The sequence below is a fragment of the Sus scrofa genome, chromosome 7 (genome assembly GCF_000003025.6).
Source record: "Sus scrofa isolate TJ Tabasco breed Duroc chromosome 7, Sscrofa11.1, whole genome shotgun sequence".
NCBI classification, from domain to species: Eukaryota; Metazoa; Chordata; class Mammalia; order Artiodactyla; family Suidae; genus Sus; species Sus scrofa.
In genome coordinates this window covers 92,295,672-92,318,903 of record NC_010449.5, presented here as the reverse complement: position 1 = coordinate 92,318,903, position 23,232 = coordinate 92,295,672, and the positions used below count along the sequence as shown (strand labels likewise).

General features: G+C 47.2%; 1 protein-coding gene across 1 annotated transcript in view; it reads right to left on the bottom strand.

Moving 5' to 3' along the window:
• RAD51B (RAD51 paralog B) overlaps positions 17,521 to 23,232 on the bottom strand; it is a 708,971-nt gene continuing 703,259 nt past the window's right edge. The window contains exon 12 of the mRNA XM_021099935.1: positions 17,521 to 18,186. Coding sequence (XP_020955594.1) covers positions 18,140 to 18,186 — 47 coding nt within the window. The 3' untranslated portion in view covers positions 17,521 to 18,139. The remainder of the gene's footprint in view (positions 18,187 to 23,232) is intronic.

The following is a 23,232-nucleotide window of genomic DNA, read 5'->3' as shown; positions in this document are numbered from 1 at the left end:
CAATGCCGGGTCCTTTGCTCATTTAACCCACGAGGGAGCTCCAGCACCATTTTATTCCTGCCAGGCCACTGAATCCTGGCTCTGTTGTTCTGTTATCAATAGCAACAGGAGGCAAGGCGGTTTTCTCTTTGTTGGGAGCTAATTTTTTTCTCCTGTAGATTAGATGGGCAATAACCAGCCCAGGACCCCCACGCAGAGGCTGGATGCCCACAGCGCCCCATGGAATCCTTAAAATCCTGATCCCGGTGGCTAGTGAGAAGGTCAGCTTCAGTCTGTCCCAGGAAAACCAGGAGTGGCTGGGGGTGGGGGAAGGGGACCTGTGAACAGGAGGTATCAGCTCTTTAGGATGGGGCTCAGTAGCCCCTCTTTAGTAGTAATGGCTATAGAGTATCCATGGGGCTGCCTTGGGTAGGGCTAAGGCACAGAGAGTAGAGAGAAAAAAAAAAGAGAACGAAAAAGAGAGAAAACAGAAAAGGAACTTGAGAGTAGAAGAGAAGGGTGAGGAAGGAAAGAGAAGAGGAGAAAGGTGATATGGAAAAGGACAGTGACACCGACAGCAGTCTTGGGTACCACTTGGGGTGTGAAGCCAAAGTGGGATGGCCCCGTAGGCCTAGAGGGAAAAAGGTGGGATTCTCTCTGGCAAGGAGCTTCCCTTCCCATTGGGAAGGAGCTGCCTTGGATGGATGGATGCATGGGTGGATGCATGGATGGATGAATAGCACAAAGACCAATGGGACAGGATTTGCCAGGAACTGAGTGAGTGACAAGGAGAAGAAACAGAGTCAGAAGTGAGAGAATCCAGTGGGTGAAGCTACTTTCTGCAGGGACTGTCAGATACAGTGTTGGGGTCAAGGAGTGGTTTGAGGGAGGCTTCTCCTCTCCCTCCAGTCTCTGTCCTAAACAAACATGCAATCTAAGTGAAAAATAGTGTTTACTCTACAAACAGCCTGAAGAAAAATCCCCTAGATAGTGTCATCCAGATTCCAAATCTAGGTCCTCCTTTATGGAAATTCCAGAGCTACCACTGTTCATCTGCAGGTCATGGTGTTGACTTTTGCCAAATCCCTTCCCAGACCAAGTAAGTGAGGCTGTAGACAGACAGGTGAAGGCCTGAAACCTGATTAGAGGGGGGCGGGGAAAATAAGCTCCAGATTAGCTAGAGAATAGGAAGAGTTAAAGAGCCTTAAGCCGTTCAGTCACTCCTACTTGGGGATTGGGAGTATTAATTACTCAATAGAAAATTGTTGAGTGGATTGTCTCTTCTCTCCCTTCAGTAAAAAATGTTAAGTCTAGGCTTATTCCTAGGGAAGAGCCAGTGGGCAGAGTTCATCAGGATCGGGGTCAAGGGTTAGGGGTCAAAGGGTCACACCCTCCAAGCTTAGAACCAATAGTGTGCAGCTGGTACAGGGGTGAGTGAGGCTTCTTTCATGGAAGGTCCTTATCAGAAACCAGAGCTGCACAGAGGGAGCTATGAATCAGGTTACAACAGCTAGGTGGTGGGGGTGGGTCAGAAGGGACATCAAGCAGAAGCTATATGGAAGGGGCGCCCGGCTACATCAGGGCCCTACAGACTCATTCGGGAATCCCAGGGCTCCTGGGTCGCTCCAGTCCAACAACCTGCCTGGGTGCATTCTCAGGTAAATCTGATTTGCCTTTAATGTCTGCACATAACAGGAAAACACTGGCCTTTTCTTTAAAAAAGATGCTGTGTCATGTTCAAGGCTATGTAAGAGTCAGGATGAGAAGGTCTCATTTCCAAAGAAGTACAAACCTTGCCTGAAATCTTGCAAGAAGCCTTAGGGAGAAGAGAGGGAGAGGGATTGGCCCAGAGGCTGTGGCATTGAGTCCCCACATGGGCAGGGGAAAAGTGCATTATATTCAGGGCAAGGGTCAAGTGCAACCCTAGGAAAAGTGTCAGCCCTGGAGAGTGAATAGCCTTGTCATGTTAGACACCTCGAAGGGGCCTTAAGTGTTCCTTTGATCAAGGGGAAGGCACAAATGTGCACTGTGCAGAAATAACCTCCCCAGGAAGGCAAGTGGGTTTAGTGGGTTTTCACAGAAGGGCGGAAGTCCACTTCATCGGCCCTCTTCCAGGTCAGGGAGCTGGGACGCCTGCCTGAGAGGTCATGTGCTCATTTTTAGGGTCTTCCCTGGGGCTGAAGATCTTTCAGGATAGACTGCCACCAACTCTGCCTCCTCTTGTTCGTGGATTCCTTCCACCATATCTTCAGCATCCATTTCTCAATCTGCTTCAGCCTAGGGGGAGACGGCAGTGCCCTGCTCTGTCCACTTGGGTTTGTTGACCTCTATTGCCTTGTGGACTATTTCTACATAATACTATCCTTTTAAAACTCTTGACTTTTGCCTCATTATTACTTAAAATCCTGAATTTTTAACATTTTTTCTTTATTCATGCTACTCATCTGTCTTTCTAATTAAAAACTAAAAATAAGTCTTTTCTAGGAAGTCTGTGTCAGGAGGGAAAAGAAGCTCCTGTTTGTTGAGCCTTACTGGTCTGGGCTAAAAGCTGAGTAGCTTGTATGAAGTTGACCTTGACTATGATCCTCAGTGGATGGTCATCTCCATATAAGTGGGCTTTATCTGGCTTGCTGTCTTAGCCCAAACCAGGTTGTATTTGTTGCTAAGATCTGGAGGGAGGCACTTGAATGACCCTCCGAAGCAGGGCAGCTAAGCCAGGAATTACAGTGGGGAAGCAGGGGATAGAAAAAAAGGTAAAGGAGAGGGAGGGGGCACTATTTGCTCCAGGACTGTGGTACGGCCTCCTGAATTAGGACAAATTAAGGATGAATGGAGTCATTAAAGTGATCTGCCTAAGGTCATGCAATGAATGGACAGCAGATCATTCACATTTAGGGGCATCGTCAAAAAATCGGTAGTATCAGTCTGGGTGCTGGTAGGGAAAAGACAAAGAAATTAATGAAGGGAATATTTAGCAAAGTATGGACGGGGTTTGGGAAACTAACAAAGGATGATGCCATTCTTTAGGCTTAATAACATTGAGGAGGCATTATCATGCCTAAGTCTGAAGGGTCAAGAAGAAGGAATATTTACTAGAACCTGGAGAGAGTACCTATAAGGAGATGGCTGCCTGATAGGACCTGTGACCTTTGGTGAAGAGACAAAACTCATCCAGGGTGATTTGGCAGGGAAAGAACTAGGGGACTAAACAATCCTCCTGCCTTCCAACTTCCTGCGGTTACCTCCCTTTGCCTGAGCATGACAGAGACTAGAGGTCAAAGGGGCCCATCCATGCTGTATGGACAGGTCAGTCCTCTGAGGTGTCGGGTAGGGTGGAGGGTGGAGCTGGAGAAGCACATGGAAGTTGTTTGGCCATCTGAGAAAACAGGTATGATTTGTTTTAGACCTTTACATCTTTTCTTCCTTTTTTATTGTCACATCTGTTCCTACATAGCTTTCAGATGCTAGCGTTTTCCTGTTGTCTTCCTATACCCTGGGACCCCCCGGCCAAGTCATCAGTGTCTAGTTTGAGGGTCTGCTCTCTCTCACTATTATTTCTTTATCAAAATCAGTTCTTACAACTTCTGCTCCTGGGCAATGATGGAGGAACAGGATCAGATATACTCTCTTACCGTTAACAGCTAGAACACTAGACAAAATAAATGTACAGATGACTTCAGATACCTAGCAACAGGCAGTACAGGACTGTGATCCCTGAGATAAAGGGAACAAATGAGGTGAGCCCTATGATTGGAGACACATTTCTGGATTATGCAGTAGGGGAAGGAGTCCCAGGCAGAGTATGGTGGTTTTACTGGGTTGAAAGGCAGAAAAGGAAGATCAAGGAGACTTTGGATGGAGGTTATGTGGTAGAATTCTAGAAAAAGAGGACTATGTAGAAAAAACTCCAGAAATTTGCATAAGGGTCCTCCTGAGGATTTGCTTAATATTGTGGTGTACACACAGAATGAAGCTCCATATGGCTGGGAAAAGAATGACCAGGAACTATAAGCTGAATAATTCAGAGTTCACTTGGGACAGAGAAGTGCTCAAATATTAATCAGCTTGATCACCCAGGGCATTTAGCACAGTCCCCATAAAAGCCATGCCCAACCGGTAGGACTAAACTATGTATCTTTAGAGAAAAGGAAGTTTTAGACTCTAACAAGGCTTAAAACAATCTCCTAAGAATCTCGTCTATAAGTAACCTAACTGCCTGCCAAGTAAAACTCTCACACTGTTTTCTAAAGGAAGATAACAAAACATAGACAATCTACAATGTTGGTTAAAATATCTAACATCCAATTAAGAAAATCACTAGACTCACCAGGTAGTGGGGAAAATATGACCCATAACCAAGAGAAAAATCAGACAATAGAAACAGACTTGAAGATGACAGAGTTGATAGAATAAGCAGACAGGCACATTAAAACAGTTATTATAAATATGCAAAATGTGCTCAAGTTTCTGAAGAAAAACATGATTAAGAGGAGGAAAGAAGGGAAGATGTATAAATATATATATATGAACCAAATGGAACTTCCAGCAGTGAAAATATATGACAACTCAAATTAAAAGTCAGTGGACAAAATTTAAAGGAAACTGGCTACTATGGAGGAAAACTAAGTGAAATTGAAAACATAGCAATAGATACTATCCAAAATGAAGCACAGAGAAGAAAAAGATGACAAATAGAAATAAAGAGAAAATACTGAAGAAAATCTTAGTAACCTGTGGGCAATATCAAGTGGACTGGAAGGAGAAAAGGGAAAGTACAAAATTTTGATGAAATGATGGCCAAAACACTTCCAAATTTAGTAAAAACTATAAATTCCATAAATCCAAGAATCACTGTAAAGCCAAGAAGGATGTAAGAAAGGCATACCAAGGTATAGTGTCAAATTGCTAAAAATTGGCAATAAAGAGAAAATCTTAAAAGTAGCCTGGGATAAAGATCTGTTTTATAGAGAACAAATATAAGCAATGCTGTAGATTTCTGATCAAACTGTGCAAGCCAGAAGACAATGGGATGGTATCTTTAAAGTGTTGAAAGAAAAAAATTAACCTAGAATTCTGTATCCAGTGATAATAACCTTTAATAATGGAGGCAAAATGAAGACTTTTTTTTTTTTTTGCCATACCTGCAGCATGTGGAAGTTCTTGGCACCAGGAATGGAACATGTGCCAAGCAGCAACCCCAGCCGCAGCAGTGACAACACCAAATCCTTAATCCACTGAGCCACCAGGGAGCTCCAAAATAAAGACTTTTTGAGACAAATAAAATCTTAGAGAATTCATTACCAGCAGATCTGCATCACAAGAAATGTTAAAATAAGTTCTTCAGGCAGAAGGAAAATATTTGGATCTATACAAAAGAATGAAGAATGCTCGAAATGGTAAAGATGGATAAATTTAAATACAAAAGACTTTTCATTTAAAAATCCCTTTAAAATATTAAATAAGAAATAACAAAGTACTGTGGAGTTTGTAACATATGTAGAAGTAAAATGTATAAAATAATAGCATAAAGGGCATAAAAGTATATCTAATGAGCTAGTATTAGAGATAAAAATTAAATCATAAGAGAGCTGTCAATCCAAAAGAAAGCAAGGGAAAATGAAAAAGAGACCAAAGAACAGATGGGACAAATAGAAAGCAAATAGTAAGATGACATTCCTAAAGCAAACATGTTGTAAATACATCATATGTATTTGGAACTAAATGCAAATATGCCAAATATCCCAATTAAAAGTCAGAGATCATCAAACTGGGTAACAGAAGCATGTTAAATGAACGTCATTTGAAATGTAAAAATATAGTTTCGGAGTTCCCATTGTGGCTCAATGGTAACAAACCCCACTAGTATCCATGAGGATGTGGATTCAACCCCTAGCCTGGGAATTTCATGTCACACCTGTGGCCCTAAAATGCAACCCCCCCAAAAAACAGAAAAACAAAACCCCAACAACCCCCTCAAAATAAATAGTTCAAAGGAAAAAAAAATGATGAAAAGATATACCATGCAAAACTTAGCACTTCTATTATAAGAAAGCTGGATAAGTTAATAACAAAAAACACTTGAAGACAAGGAATATTACCTCTTTATCAAAACAGACAATTTCACAACGATAAAAATAAAAGTGTTTTTAAGAAGAAGGAACAGTCCTAAATGTGCGCAACGACTGATAGAGCTTCACTAACACATAAAACAAAAACTAACCAAATTCAAGGAGGAAATAGACAAATCCACAATTAGAGTTTGGTATTTCATTTCTCTCTCAGGAACCAATAGCACAAATAGGTATAAGAATAGAAGACCTTGGAGTTCCCGTCGTGGCGCAGTGGTTAGCAAATCCAACTAGGAATCATGAGGTTGCAGGTTCGATCCCTGGCCTTGCTCAGTGGTTAAGGATCTGGTGCTGCTGTGAGCTCTGGTGTAGGTCGCAGACGAGGCTCGGATCCTGCGTTGCTGTGGCTCTGGCGTAGGCCGCGGCTACAGCTCCGATTCGACCCCTAGCCTGGGAACCTCCACATGCCACGGGAGCGGCCCCAAAAAAGGCAAAAAGACAAAAAAAAAAAAAAAAAAAAAAAAGAACACTGCTATCAACCAATGTGACCTAACTGAACACTCAACAAAAGCAGAATACATATTTTACATTCCCATGGGCCATGCGGCAAGACAGGCTACAAGTGGGGTCATAAAAAAAAAGACTAAACACATTTTTAAAGTTTGATATCTCATCACAAAATAATTAAATTAGAAACATAGAACAAAAAGATGTTTGGAAAATATTCAAATATTTGGAACCAAAGCATTATGTTTTAAATAACTCTTGGGTCAAAGAAGGTGATGCAAACATAATTGAAGATTGGCTTTTATTGAATGAAAAGGCAGGCATGATGTATCAAAGTTTATGTATTGCAACTAAAGCAGAGTTTCAGTGGAATTTTTAAAAATCTTATTAAAAACATATTTCTTGAGGTATAATTCACATATTAGAAAATTTTCTCTGTTTTAAGTGTACAATTCCATGATTGTGAGTAAATTTACATAATCATGAGGTCGTCACCACACTCTGGATTCTCTCCTTACAGTTTCTCAAAAACTACTGTTCTATTGCAACTTCAATAAGTTACAACTGTCAACTTTTTTCCTTACCTATGCAACCAGCTTAACATTTAAAACATTGAGATCTGGAGTTTCCATTTAAAACACTAAGATCGGGCTCAGCAGGTTAAGAGCCTGACATAGTGTCTGTGAAGATCCTTGGACTTGCTCAGTGGGTTAAGGATCTGGCCGCAAGCTATGGTGTAGGTCACAGATGCCACTCGGATCTGGCATTGCTATGGCACAGGCCAGCAGCTACAGCTCTGATTTAACCACTAGACCAGGAACTTCCATATGCCGTGGGTGTGGCCCTAAAGATTGAAAAAACAAAGCAAAACAAATATTGAGCTCTAATTCAGGTAACATAATACTCACCATTTTAAGTGTCTAATTCAGTGTGTTTTTTTCCCTATACTTTACTATATTCACTATGTTGTATCACCACCATCTAATTCCAGGACATTCCCATCACCCCAAAAAGAAGCCCCATCCATACCCATTAGCAGGCAGTCCCCAAATTCTCTTCCTTCTTCCCCCTGGAAATCATTCATCTGCATTCTGTTTCTTTCGATGTGCCTATTCTGGACATTTCTTATAAATGACATCTTACGTTTTTATGTGTCCTTTTGTGTCTGGCTTCTTTCACTTAAAATTCAGCTGAAATTTTAGAGTTTTATATTCTTATATTAGAAAAGAAGAAAGACCTGTTTTTGACGTGCTTACCAAGACAATTCAATAGGGTTAGAATAGTCTTTTCAACAAATGGTACTGAGGAAAATGGATATCCATATGTAAAAGAATAGAAATTGGACCCATACCTCATACTATATACAAAATTAACTCAAAATGGATCGAAGAACTAATGTAGGAGCTTAAAATACAAAACTCTTAGAAAAATATTGGTGTAAATTCTGTGGCCCTGGGTTAGGCCGTGGTTTCTTAGCTATGACACCAAAAACACAAGCAACAAAAGAAAAAATAATTGGGACTTCATCGAAATTAAAAACATTTATGCATCAAAGGACACAATCAAGTGAAAAGACAACTCATGGAATGGGAAAAATATTTACGAAGTACCTATATGACACAATGAAATAATAGAAAGACAAATATCCCAGTTTTAAAAGTAGCCAAAGGATTCGAATAGCCATTTCTCCAAAGAAGATATACAAATGGCCAATAAGTACATGAAAAGATACACAACATTTTTAGGAAAACACAAATCAAAATCACGAGATACCATTTCATACCTATTAATAAGGCTATAATTAAAAAGATAGACAGTTATACAATTACACACCTCCTAATATGCTATAATTAAAAGGACAGACAATAGCAAGCATTGTAAGAATGTGAAGAGATTGGAACCCTCATATATTACTGGTGAGAATTTAAAATGGTACAGATACTTCGGAAAACAATTTGACAGCTTCTCTAAAATTTAAGCGTAGAGTTACCATATGACCCAACCGTTTTACTCCTAAACACCTACCCAAGAGAATTGAAACTACATCTCTACACACACTCATACATGAATGTTCATAGCAGCTTTATTCATATTAGACAAAAAGTAAAAAACAACTCAAACGTGTGCCAGCTGAAGAATGGATAGGCAAAATCTGGTATGTCCATACAATGGAGCACTATTTAGCCATAAAAAATTGAAATTCTCACGCACACTACAACTTGGATAAACCTTGAAAACATTATGCTAGGTGAAAGAAACCAGACATTGGGTCACATATTGTATAATCCTATTTACACAGAATGTTCAAAATAGGCAAATCCATAGATATAGACAGCAGTTTAGTGGTTCCCCTGGGATGAGAGGAGGGAGGAGTGGGGAGAGACTGCTAATGGATATGAAATTTCTTTCTAGGGTGATGAAAATAATCTGAATTAAATAGTAGTATATAAGCTTGTGAATATACTAAAGACTACTGAATCATACACTTTAAAATGGTAGACTCTATGGGACGTGGATGAAAAAAAAATAAGGATCTGATAGAAATGTGTCAGTATTGATACTGATAAAGACTTTACATGTCATTCTTTTCATGAATATCTGATTTAACTTAGCCTTTCCCCTCAAAGGCTACAGAATGTATTTTCTCAAAAAGTCTAATTCCTGGGACTTTTATTTTCAGCTAACGTTTCTGATGGGCTGAGTCCAAAGCCAGAAGAATCCTGTAACACAAGTGCAGATGAACTGTCTTTTTGTGAGTTCTTTAAAACCTGTTGCTAACTTGCTGCCACAGCCAGGTTTGATCGAAAGGATAAAAGATGGGGAGGAGGCTCTTCATGGTTTTTTTTTTTTTTTTTTTTTTTTAGGGCCACACCTGCAGCATATGGAAGTTCCCAGGCTAGGGGTTGGAGCTATAGCCGCTGGCCTATACCACAGCTCCTTATCCCACTGAGTGAGGCCAGGGATTGAACTCACGTCCTCAGGGATACGAGTCGAGTTTATTACCACTGAGCCACAGTGGGAACTCCCACTTTCCTGATTTTGAAGGCATTTTCATATTTACCAATCTTTTGATCTTGGGCATTTAAATTTATATTAGGCATTATGGCTGGCCACACAGCATCAGGCCTTGAACTCTAGCCCCGTTTTCTCTCCCTCCAAAAATCTAGTCTTTCTTAGGACAGCCAAAATTCATTTTTGAGCTAGTCCCAGAGAAAAGCCTCCCATCTAGCCCTCCAAGGATATTATGCAGACTCTTGGGCATTTAAACAACCGCTTCCATTGAGAATCTCCTATTGGTCTGTATTATGCAGAATGACCTCCAAACTAGTCATGAGGAAGCCCAGAGGTTAAATGCATTGGTCCAGTATGCTCTATTCCTTGACCGTGATGTTTGTGCATTCATTTTCACTCCCGTAGGGCCATAGCCCCCACAACGTGTGTACATGTACACACATACACACACATACACCCCTCTTTAGGGCCGAGGAGTGGAGTCATGTGGTTGCCTTCTCTCAGCAGTGCTGTGACCAGAGTGGAGTCCCCACTTATATTTCTTTTGTTTTTATTTTATTGTGGTTAACAAAAAGATGTAACATAAAATGTTATATGGTGCCACAGCAGTGACCCAAGCCGCAGCAGTGACAATGCTCGATCCTTCACCCACTGAACCACCAGGGAACTCCTGTTTTAACCAGGTTTTTTTTTTTTTTTTGTCTTTTTGCCTTTTCTAGGGCCGCTCCCGCAGCATATGGAGGTTCCCAGGCTAGGGGTCCAATCGGAGCTGTAGCCGCCAGCTTATGCTACAGCCACAGCAACGCGGGATCTGAGCTGAGTCTGCGACCTACACCACAGCTCACGGCAACGCCAGATCCTTAACCCACTGAGCAAGGCCAGGGACCGAACCCCCAACCTCATGGTTCCTAGTCGGATTCGTTAACCACTGCGCCACAACGGGAACTCCTTAACCAGTTTTAAGGAAACAATTCTGTGACATTAAGTACATTCACACAGTTCACTATCCACCTCCAGAGCTTTTCATCTTCCCAAACTAAAACTCCATAACCATTAAACACGAACTCCCCATTCCTCCCTGACCAGCCGCTGGTAACCACCATTCTTTCTGTCTCTGTGAATTTGACTCTTCTAGGTTCCTCATATAAGTAGAATCATATACTCTCTGTCCTTTTACAACCCATATTTCTTTTTTTAAATTGAAGTATAGCCAATTTATAATGTTGTATTAATTTCTACTGTACAGCATAGTCAGTTACATGTATATATACACACAGTCTTTTCATATTCTCCCTTATAATTGATCACCGGGTATTGAATATAGTTCCCTGTGCTATACAGCAGGACCTTGTTGTTTATTCATCCTATATATACTAGTTTGCATCTATTAATTCCAAATTCCCCCTCCAGCCCTCCTCTGTGGCAACCACCAGTCTGTTCCTTGTGTCTGTGAATCTGTTTCTGTTTCGTAGATAGCCAACTTATATTCTTTGATAGCGAAGTGTCAGAGCTGATTCCAGAGCTGGCCCATCAGACTGGGGGTTTGATGGAGTGACCAGCCCAGGAGAAATGATCGGAGAGAATAAAGTACAAAAAGAACCCCAGTCAGAATCAGGATGGCTCTCTCACCGCCACAACAGCTGGAAATTCTTTGTGCTCGTCTGTAAGTCGCTGTTACAAACAGGAGGCTTTTCAAACCCAACCCCAAACACAGGAATTCTCCCCTCATCCGTCTGTCTCCTGGGCCCCGTCGAGACAGCTGGACTTCCCACGCAAGTGAAAACATCCAACTGTGAGTGTCCTTTCCTGGGTCAGCCTGCTCCTCCTTACCTTGAAGGAGAACATAAACCCCTTCAGAGAAATGGCTATTTTTCTCTTTCAAGTTATGTGGAATACTGTGTGTAGGTCTTTCAAAATGTCCTTTGCTGGAATGAGCAGGAATGGATGCACTCTCTGCCCTGGCAGGTGGGCATGACATTGTATTCACTCAGCCAGGTCTTTGAAATGCACTGCAAAGATAGGAGCCTCATGCAGGATCGTCCCACTGGCTTTTGTGAAGATGAGTGAACCAATGCCTTATTATTGAAACAGAGAAGCTTTCAGTGGATTTGAAGTAAAGCCACAGACAGGCTGGAAGCAAGGAGACCCCAGAATGAAGCTAAATCTCGCAGGCACTGTGACGCCAGATCCGGTGGTAGAGGGCTGAATGCGTTCTGGGTGGGGGTGCCCAGTCACAAAGCTCACAAAACTTCCCTTTGCCAAGTGAAGAAGCTTAACGTATTCCAAATCCCCTGGTGAGAACTGCTGTGTGACTACCCGTTGTGGGCAGTCACACAGATAGGTGCTATCCTACCTGACGTTTATAAAACACACTCATTTGTGTATTATTATTATTATTATTTGTCTTTTTAGGGCTGCACCCACAGTATATGGAGGTTCCCAGGCTAGGGGTCCAATCAGAGCTGTAGCCACCGGCCTACGCCAGAGCCACAGCAACGCGGGATCTGAGCCGCGTCTGCAACCTACATCACAGCTCACAGCAACGCTGGATCGTCAATCCCCTGAGCAAGGCCAGGGATCGAACCCACATCCTCATGGATACTAGTCAGGTTTGTTACTGCTGAGCCATGACGGGAACTCCTTATTTGTTTATTTTTAGATGGTGCCTTTCCTCCTAGAAGCCATGCCCCTTACTACGCTTCAGAAGCCCTCCTGCAGTAAAGACATTGGGGGGGGGGGGCGGAGCAGCGCTTCTCACATTTGCAGAGGACTCAGCCTGGGGCAAGGAGATGTATCGAGAGCATCAAAGATTAGGGGGTAAGAGGAAGGTTTAGAGAAGAGGAAAGAGGCAGTTTTCACTGGAGACATTGTGAGACGATGACGTCCTTTACTGAAAGAGATGAGAAAGCAATTTCCCCAGAGGTTCGGGAAAGAGGATTATACTCGCTGTTAGACATTCAGTGTAGACCTGGGGGTGTTGGAAAAAAATCAGCTGGGTGACCCCTGGCTGCTCCTTGGCTCCTTGTCTGAGGTCTCTCTGTTCTGCTTCTGGTCCGCCCAGTTTATAGGAGGAAGAGAAGAGCTGAGCACAGCGGGCACCTCTGTAGAGGGCCTGTGTCATCAGAGCCTGGGCAAGGGAACCTGGGATTCCTCATTTCCCAAGTCCTGCTCCAGGAACCAGGCGACTAAGGCATGTGGTTCTGCCGCCAACTAGCATCTAAGACCTGGGCCCCCCTCTGGCCATAATTTTATCCTCTGTGCAATGAGGGACTAGGGCCTGGTTCAAATGCAACAAAGTCTTATTAAGTATGTGTGGGCTGCAAAGTTGAATAAGAACTGTTCTTTGGCCTGCAGGACTGCACAACCAGGGAGGTGAGACACACACTTGCGTTTGGATGCAGCTGTACTAGGAAACAAACATGTCTGTAAAGGAGAAGGGGGAGGGAGAGAGACGGAGCATCCCTCTGGAGTCTTACCGGCTTCTTGGAGGAGGTGAGCTGTGATGGAGGCCATGAGTAGGGCTGGAGAAGGTGCCGACAGGTGGATGTGGGAGCAAAGAAGATGAGGTGTCTCTGGCAGATAAACAAGGAAGCAGAAAGAAGGGCTTGCACATGGGGTGAGTGCAGGGTGACAAGTAGTGGCTCTGATCAGAGCGCAGGTGCACTGTCACACAGTAGGTCCTCAGTCACTAGCTTCTAAGTGATGATGGTGGCAGTGAGCATGGGGCTGGAAGGGCAGACAGGGCCTCTCCCTGGCTCGGGAGTGATAAGCAACGTGGAGTCCGTATGGGTTTCTGAAAGGGACAGGAGCCACTGTGGTTGGCTCTGTGTTTGAGGGCAGGTGGACCATGAGAGGGGAGCCCAAAGGTCCAGGGGAGGCTTGATAATGGCTTGAATTTAGATAGCCACTCTGAGATGAGGAGGGATATAAAAAAAGAGTGCACAAGAAGACTCTGCAGACGTCAGGAGGCTGATGGGAAGTGCAAGGAGAGGGAGAAGGCGATAAGGATGTTTGTGAGGGGTTTGAGCCTGGGCAATGGGGAGGGTGGAAGTTCATAAACAGAGACAGGCAATCGCAGGAAGAGAGATGGTTTAGAGAGGAGATGATCAGTTTAGTTTTGTGAGAAAGACTTTGAGATCCCTACAGGGAGTCTATGTACAGGTAGCCAACAGGTATTCCTATCACGGCTCAGTGGTTAGCGAACCCAACTAGTACCCATGAGGACGCGGGTTCGATCCCTGGCCTTGCTCAGTGGGATAAGGATCTGGCGTTGCCATGAACTGTGTTGTAGACTCAGGGGTTAACAACCTGACTAGTATCCATGAGGATGTGGGTTCGATCCCTGGCCTTGCTCAGTGGGTTAAGAATCTGGAGTTGCCATGAACTGTGGTGTAGACTCAGGGGTTAACGAACCTGACTAGTATCCATGAGGATGTGGGTTCAATCCCTGGCCTTGCTCAGTGGGTTAAGGATCTGGCGTCGCCATGAACTGTGGTGTGGGTTGCAGATGCAGCTCGGATTCCATGTTGCTGTGGCTGTAGTGTAGCCCAACAGCTCCAGCTCCAATTTGACTCCTAGCCTGGAAACTTCCATATGCCACAGGTGCAGCCCTAAAAAGACAAAAGACAAAAAAAAAAACCAAAAAACAACAAACAAAAAAAACCAAAGATGGCCAACCGGCAGGTGGAAATGTGAACATTTTTGGTAGCTAGAGATTTGGGGCTCATGGAAGTAATGGTTGAAGATGTGGGTGTGGGTGAGACAGATGGGGGAGGGGCTGGGAAGAGAGGCCACAGGCAGAGGAGCAGGTAAACAGCACCTGGATGGAGCGGAAGTAACCTGGAGCCTGAGAAATAAATCCCGGTGTGTGTGGCGGTGGGGGCGGGGGGGGAGGCCACGCAAGGAGCGGCCACAGGGTGGCTCCTGGGCCACTGCTGTGAGGAAGGCCTGTGAAACGGCCCCAGAGCAGCAGCCAGGTACCAAGGCCTGAGGAGAGGAAGTAGAAGCAGAAGGTGTGAAGGACCCTTTAGGGAAGTTTGTAATAAAGGAAATGAGAGCAGAAAGATGGCGAACAGAGAGGCAGCAGGGCCAAGGGGAGTCGTGTTGGGGTGAGGAAGATGGAGCCTGTGTGTCACCTGCAAATATGCATTCGGATCACAGGGAATCCTCTTAATGGGAAGCTTCCGACCCAGGAATGAGGATGGGGGGCCATGGGGCCACCTTGGACCAGGGAAGTGAGTTAATTTTGCCCAGGACTGGGGGATGCCAGCTGCCCTGACTGAGGGGAGGGGGGCAGAAGGCGCTGTGAGATGAGCGAGTCCCAGGGGAAGGGTCTGGACCCTTCTGTCAGGGGGGTGGTGAGAGAGTTGCAGACAGAAGGTGAAGTGGGGCCCCAGGGGTGGGATCTGAGGAGAGTGACAGCCTCGGGGATAGCGGCCTGGCTGACCTGCTGGCCTGAGAGCAGAGTGGAACTCGGGTAAGCTGTGTAGCCAGAATGGGGCTGTTCCCCCCCGAGAAGGGCCTGGAGGCTGCAGAGTGAATGAGTCCACGGGGCCTCTCAGGGTGCATCTGGGAGGGGGGAGGGGCTGAGGGGCCTCAGGGTGCTGACAAAAGCTTGGTTGGAAGGCAAGCTCCCAAAGGGACACCGGGTGGGGTGTGGGTAGGGCGTGGGCGATGGGGGGAAGCTGTGGTCCCAGAGCCATAAGCTGATGCGGTTTCAGAGGTGGGATGTTGGGGGTCCAAGGAGGGCAGGCAGGTAGGTGGCCGAGGTGGAGCGGAGTGGAGGTGGAGACAGGAGGAGGGACCACGCCAGAGAGGAGGAGGAGGTGAAGTGATGACTGATGAAGAAGAGCCAGGGCCCAGAGTTCCCACTGTGGCTCAATGGGTTAAGAGCCCGACTAGTATCCAGGAGGATGTGGGTTCAATCCCCGCCCTTGCTCCGTGGGTTGAGGATCTGGCATTGCTGTGTAGGTCTCAGAGGCAGTTCTGTTCTGGCATGGCCGTGGCTGTGGCGTAGGTTGGCAGCTATAGCTCTGATTTGACCCTTGGCCTTGGAACTTCCACACGCCTTGGGTTCGGCCTTGAAAGAAAAACAAGAGCCAGGGCCTGAGAGCACTGGATGGGGTGACACGCAGGGCCTGGCCTGTGAACCTGCTGGGGAAAGTCCTTCTACTCCTTCGCAATAGCACCTGTTTAGAGAGCAGCATGGCTCCTGCCCTGTTTGCCTTCTTTCAACCCCCAGAGCGAGGTCTTGGGCTGGAATGCTGAGGCCTGAGTTTCATACGTTTGGCCTGTGATATGAAGGGGAATGTGGGATTGGGAACTCCTTTAGCGGCTGATCCCCTGGCCTGCAACCCGCTCAGGGGCTCTCCGCGGTCACCCAGCTGCCTGCAGCTGCTCTCCGGAGCCAGGGGAGGCTAAGACCCCATTGGGAGGACAAGTGCATTGGCAATGAAGTTCCAGCAGGTGCTGCTTTTCCAGCCTCTGGGATCTGCTCCTCCATCCCCCCAAATCATGAGGCTGGTTATGAAGCTGGTGAGTGTCTCTTGCAAACCCCCTGAACCAGGGAACTCTGTTCGGACAGGCTGTTGGCACTTCCTGCCTTGGGAGGACCAGCCAGACGCTCAGCTAGCCGCCTGGCTCTCGCAGGTTGTTCAGCTCAGTTTGATTCTCTTTCTCTCCCTGGTGAGCTTCAGCCTGTGGCTGTTTGCAGGTCATCAGCAGTTTGGGGAAACGCTGGTGTTCGAGGAGGAAAGAGGAGGGAAGGGAGCTCTCAGATGCGGTGCTGGTGCCTGGCCAGGCCCTGGGCCCTCCTGGTCGGCCTCCCTGCACCCACGTGGCCTCCCCAGGCAGGTGCCCACGGCCAACCTTGGACCCGCAGCCCTTGTCTGACAGCCTGGTCCTTTCTGGGCCCTTGGGACTCTTGAGTTCATACCACTTCTGCCAGAAACTGGTCATGGGCTCCTTCTCTCCAAATCAGAGCCAGGCTTTCTTGATTCCCTCAGCTAAGGCTTGGGATTTCTTTGCCTTTCAGCCCAGCTCTTCCTCCTATGGAAGTCTTTGCAGGAAGCGGGCAGGAGGTCAGGTGCTGGTCTTCCTTTGGCCCGGCCCTCCCTGGCTGACCTATGGCCAATCCTGTGTTGCCAGCCTTGCTCTCCAGCACCATGAGGGGCGGCCCGTGGCTCTTCCCGGGGTGTCGTTCCCCTGTGCCCATCAATCTGTTGTCCATGTGTCCCTTGTCCCTTCCCCCCCGCCCCTGGTTGTAGGTCCATGGGAGGGCAGGAGAGCTCAGGCAGAGACCCTGAGCAGAAGATAACTGGAATTTGCAATAAATCCAGGAGCAAAGTTGTAACTTGACTTAAAAACAAACAGAAGGGCCAGAACTGCACTTAAGCTCAGCAGAAGCTCCTCTCTCAATATAAACAGAAAAAGGCGGACGGACGTGGGCTGAGGAGCCCCGGTCAGGCCTGGGACGGCCGAGGGAGGGGTCTGGAGCCGCCTCCCGCCCACTTCCTCTGGAAGGGATGGGTGGTGGGGGAAGGTCTCTGAGGCCTCGTTAAAGCAGAGAGAAGATGCTGGCACTGCTCTTGTTTGCCACTCATTTTTCCATGACTTACCCTTTTGAAAAGACACGCTCAGGATTGGGCAGGAAGGCTGTTTAGGGGAAATGACTTCTTGGCCTGTCCCTGGGGCTGGGACTGGGCAGATAGAAGCTTGGATCAGTGGAGGGCAGAGTGAAGTGTGGGTGTGAGCTTCCAGGCCTCAGCCTGCCCTGGGCCCCGGACACTGGTGAGTTAGCCTGGACCTCTCAGCTGGCTTAAGGGGGCAGGCTGTGCCACACTGGTCTTCCCTCGGACAGTGACCTGCTCAGCCTGATCCTGGAGGGGTCTCTCTTGCAGGAATCTCCATGCCTCACCCAGAAGTGTTAGGCAATAATTACCACAATCACAACGCCTGGCTTTTCCATATAATTTTAAAGCGCTTCCAACACACACCCTCTCATCCGCATTTGATGGGCAGGAAAACTGACACAGAGAACCAAAGGGATTTATCCAAGGTCGCAGAGCAAGTCGGCAGTTGACCTGCTGTGGAAAAGTGGGTCCTGCAGTGTAGTTCCCACTTGGTGAATAATGAGCTCTGATGTTCCTGTTGTGGCTCAGTGGGTTATGATCCCGACTAGTATCCACGAGGATGTGGGTTCCATCCCTGGCCTCTTTCAGTAGGTTAAGGATCCGGTGTTGTCGTGAGCTGTGGTGTAGGTCGCAGACACAGATCGGATCCCACGTGGCTGTGGCTGTGGCGTAGGCTGGGAGCTACAGCTCCGATTCGACCCCTAGCCTGGGAACCTCCATCTGCTGCACCTGAGGCCCTAAAAACCAACCAACCAACCAACCAAACAAAATAACTGTGTGGTCTTGGGTGACTGATTGAATCTCTCTGTGTGCCGGCTGTCCTTTATAAGATGTAATTCCTGCTAAAGATTAAACAGATTGGCTGCTGTCCCCAGTCACTCTGTGACTGGGCTTTTCTATGTTGGGAAACTCAGGAGAAACCGATAACGTGTCAAAGAGTATTCACATGGCAAATCTTTCTGGAGCCTCATTTTCACATTTGGATGTTTCTGGAAGGAAAAACAAAACAATTGACAAAAAATTTGTAAAACGAGATGGTTGGACTATAGAAGAGGATGCAAAATCAAACTCTTAAACAGAGACCTGTAGGCCATTTGGTCCCTTTGGTCTGTTTTGGGTCCCCCCCGCCCCGAGATATGTATGTATTTGCACTCTCCTGCTGCCTGGCAATGGGGTGGGAGAGTCTTCTAATGGGTGTTCAGGGCCCGCCAGGCAGTGAGCTGGAGAAACCCAGGTTGCTGGTGAGTGTGGGGAGGCGCTGCCGTCCCTTCCCTCAGGAGAGAGCGCGTCTCCTTCCAGGCTTCACATTAGAATCGCCTGATGAGCCTTTGAAAAGTACCCACGCTGGGTCCCACCCTGACCAAGGGAGCCAGAATCCCGGGCGTGTGGTTAGAGCTCTGTGAGTCTGAAGAGCATCTGGGTGATTCTAACATGCAGCGTGGGCTGGGCCCACTGCCTTACAGATCAGACTTGGGCATTCAGGGAGCTCTGTGTCCCAAGGAGCAGAAACAGTGACAGACAGGCCTCCCTCTCCCCTCTCCCTCCCAACTGCTGCTTAGACTAGTGGGCAGAAGAGAGCACATTCCAGAAGCCCATACCACCAACGAAGGGCAAGGGCAGTGAGATTGGGGGGAGAGGTGGAGAGCAAGGCAGAACTTTGCAGAGGGACCGGGAAGGCTGTTCTGGTCTGGGACGTGTCCCCCTAAAATTCACGTCCTTCCTGGAATCTCAGGACATGACCTTATTTGGAAATAGGGTCATTGCAGGTGTCATTCGTTAAGATGAGGTCACACTGAGTAGGGTGAGCCCTTGACACAACATGATGGCCACTCTTAGAAGAGGATCAAGACGCACAGGGAAGATGCCATGTAAAGAGGAAGGCAGAGACGGGGGATGACACAGCCATAGACCAAGGAAGGCCAAAGGCGGTGGGCAACGGCCAGAAGCGGGCAGAGAGGCCTGGGACTGATTGTCCCTCGGAGCTTCCAGAAGGAACCGGCTTTGCTGGCACCTTGATATCAGACTTCTGGCCTCCAGAACTATGGGAGAATACAGTTCTGCTGTTTTAATCCCAGCTCTACCAAGTTGGTGACAGCGTTACAGCAGTGCTGGGAAACACACTCAGAGGCGGGTGGTACCAAACCCCTGCTATAGATGTTGTCCTGATACACTGGTGACAGGGATGGTGGCCCCTGCCCCAGCCACACAGCAGGCCCTTGGGGGAGCTGCAGGGTGTGGCCGGCTCTGTGCCAAGGATTGTGTGAAGCAGGAAGGAGCCTCAGAGCAGTGGGCTCATTCTGCTGAAAGGCTGAGGGGACAGAGGAAGACGTGCCCTGTCAAAGTGTCACTCTGTGAAGGTAAGAGAAGAACAAAGGAGTCAGTCCATTCACTCACTCCCTCACTCATCACCATGGATGGAGCCCTACTGGGTGCCAGGCTCTGGGAACACAGAGCCCAGAGCCAGCCCTGCCCTGCCCTCAAGGGAACTTGAACCAGAGGGTCCATAGGCACTAAGATTTCTTCCAGCTCTGACATTTGGTGACAAAAAGGGAGCAAAGAGGGCAGCCATCATGCCGGCCCTGGGGCCTTGGGGGGCCACTGTTGTCTCTCTGCCTGGACAGGGCTGAGAAAGGGCTACAGCAGATGCATGCCTGTGAGGCTTTCCTGCAGGGCTGGAGGGGTCCAGGACAAATGCTGGCCCTGCCTGGCTGCTGCCACTGATGGTGGGAGGCTGTAGGCCGTGAGACTGGCCTCAGCGGCCACCACTCATTGGACAAGCCCGAAAAATCTCGAGAATATTTTCAGTCCACTTGCACTTATCAAATATCACACTGGAAACCCCGGCAATTTGCACAGGATCCTGTCCAGAACAATAGGGATTTCACACACTTGGCCTGGTGCGGGGAGCCGGGGGAGCAGTTTCTTGGAATAGCAGCCTCGGAGCAGGCCTGGCCTCCCTGTTCTGGGTCAGCCACCTTCAAATGCTGCCCAGCCATTCCCCGCACACCTGGCTCCCACGTCCAAGGCCACTCTCAAACTCTCCAGCCACAAGGTGTCTGTGTTTCTCCGGCTCTCTCCTCTCCCCTTCACATTTGGGGGAGTCCCTTGCCGCCAGGGATTCTGGCAGACAAAGAACTACAAAGTTCAGAGCCTGGGGCTGTGGTTTTTTTTTTTTTTTTGAAGCTCCAGTTCATTTGGGCTAGAGGCAAACGCTTCCCTCCCGAGACCCCAGCAGGCGGGGTCTGAAGCAAAGTTCAAGGAACAGTCGCTTATCCTATGACTGGGTGGTGTTCCTTTGGCACCATGGGGCCTGATGACACGTTGACAGGCCATGGGGCCGGCCTGGAGGAGAGGCCAGAGGCAAGACATGGGTCTCCAGTTCCCTGTGCCATCCTGACACCTGTTTAACAACAGCCACAATCATTTACTTTCTGAGGCTTTTTTTTTTTTTTTTTTCTTTTGCCTTTTCTAGGGCTGCTCCCACAGCATATGGAGGTTCCCAGGCTAGGGGTCCAGTCGGAGCTGTAGCCACCGGCTTACACCACAGCCACAGCAACGCGGGATCCGAGCCACATCTGCAACCCACACCACAGCTCACGGCAACGCCGGATCCTTAACCCACTGAGAAAGACCAGGGATCGAACCCGCAACCTCATGGTTCCTGGTCGGATTCGTTAACACTGCGCCACGACGGGAACTCCTCCAAAGGCTTTTATTAAAAGTTCCATGTTACCTGACACTTGAACATAATTAAAACAGAGCAACCGTCTGTAGTTCACTTTATCTTTTATGACCTCATGGGTTTTCACAAGGACATCCCAGAACGCCTTCTTTTCAAAGGCTAAGAGGTAGGCTGGGGGCCCCCAGAAGCACGGAGAGCTGGACCCCAATCTCATCCTCGTAAATACAAAGATGAAAGAGAAAAAAGATACTGCTTTTTATGTTTATATGGTTGCACGTGGTCACAGAGGACACATTGCGAGACACGGAAAAGGATAAAAATCAAATAGAAGCCACCCACAACCCTACCCCAAGAGCGGTCAATGTTCTGGGGTATGTACACCCTTCCTGAGTGTGAACATATCTCTTAATGTCTGTAACCCGAAAAAAAAATATGACTGGCAGGACAATTCATAATTTCATCAATGAAGGAAGTTTGATATACGATCAGTGAGAAGGAATCACATTAATTAATCCATCCACAAGTGGGCAGGAGACTCAGGTGGGTTTGGGAATAGGCTAGCCAGATGCCAAGGTGGGAAAGAAAGACCTGTGGGGACAGTTCGGGGACATACACATCACACCTGCCTTGAGTCTGGAGATTCCACCAGCCAGGGACAGGTTTTGCAAGGACCACAAGTAGGTTGGGACAAGAAGAGCCTGCACTGAGTGGTAGCGATGGAGACGGTGATCCGTCTGGGCCCACAGGAAGGTGACCAGAGAGGGCAATCAGGGCGGGAATTGGTTTGGGGACAATGATGATTTCAGTTTAGACTTGTTGGGGTTGGAAATAGCACAGAATAAGATTTTCAAGGGTGAGGAAAGGGTAATGACGAGTATCCTGCTCCAGAAAGGACAAGGAAAAGAAAGGATGAGATAAAACCCTTGGGCTTGACCACTGGGTGATCCTGGTAACCTCAGTGGAGGGGACAGGGGTGGTGTGGGGGGAGGAGGCAATGGGTAAACAGGGTGGGTGGGTACCAGCCATGGGACCTACTATGACATATGGAAGTGAAAAACACCAGGGTAATAACGTGAGTGGACAGCAGAGTTGAGTGATGGGAGCCTGGTGCATATTTGAATAAAGAATGAAACTCAATCATCAAGATATTCAGCTCTGATCCCATTAAGTACTTCCTCTGAAAGCTGGCAAACTGATATCCTTTAATCATGCCTTATATTTATAAAGGCCTTTTTCCAAAGAACTCCGAGTGCTCAATAAACATTAATTAATTCACTCTCTCAGCCTCCTTTAGGGAAAACTTGGTGGCTGTTATCATCATTATGTTTATTGGCACCGGCGCTATGGCCAAGATGAGAATCATGCTGCCAGCCAAGGTCACAAAGCTAGTGTGTTTGGGGGTGTGGCATCTGGCTCCGCCCCTTCCGCTGCTAGACCATGCCTCATCACTCACATCTTGCCAGGCCCCCTACATGGCTGGTGGAATTTGGCTATGAGACCAATGACAGGGTCCAATGCTTCAGGGGGTGACTCCAGGGTGATCTTGGAGGGGTCCTAGGGCCAGCCTGGTGGGGGGCTCAGGAAGGAATCTTTTTTTTTTTTTTCTCAGTCCCGAACCACAGGGGCACCTAAACAGCTTCTCTGCTGAGTCCTTAAAGGTCACAAGCAAATGCTGAGTCTAAGCAACAGCAAAATGGCCAAGCTCAAGAAAGCATGCAGTTGTTCCCCTTGTGTTTTGTGGGTTCCCTCACACAAGAAATTCTCGAGTACCCTCAAGTAGGGAAACGTCCCCCCTCCTTATGCTTTCAGCTATACAAGATCCAATTTTGCTCAGAAGCAAAATTTTTATTTATTTATTTTTGTCTTTTTAGGGCCACACCCGCTGCACATGGAAGTTCCCAGGCCAAGGGTCCAATCGGAGCTGTAGCCTCAGCCACAGCCACAGCAACAGAAGATCTGAGCCACATCTGTGACCTACACCACAGCTCCTGGCAATGCCAGATCCCTGACCCATTGAGCAAGACCAGGGATCAAACTCACATTCTCGTGGATACCAGTTGTGTTCCTAACCCACTGAGGGAACTCCTAAAATTTTTTTTATTAGCGTATGGTTGATTTGCAATATTGTGCCAATTTCTGCTGTACAGCAAAGTGACCCAGTCACACATATATATACATTCCCTTTTCTTATATTATCTTCCATCATGGTCTGTCCCAAGAGACTGGATGTAGTTCCCTGTGCTAGACAATAGGAACTCATTGCTTATCCATTCCAAGTGTAATAGTTAAACTATTTTCTAAATGCAAGGAAGAATCAAGGACAGCCCTCTGAGAGGGTGATTTGGTCACTTCT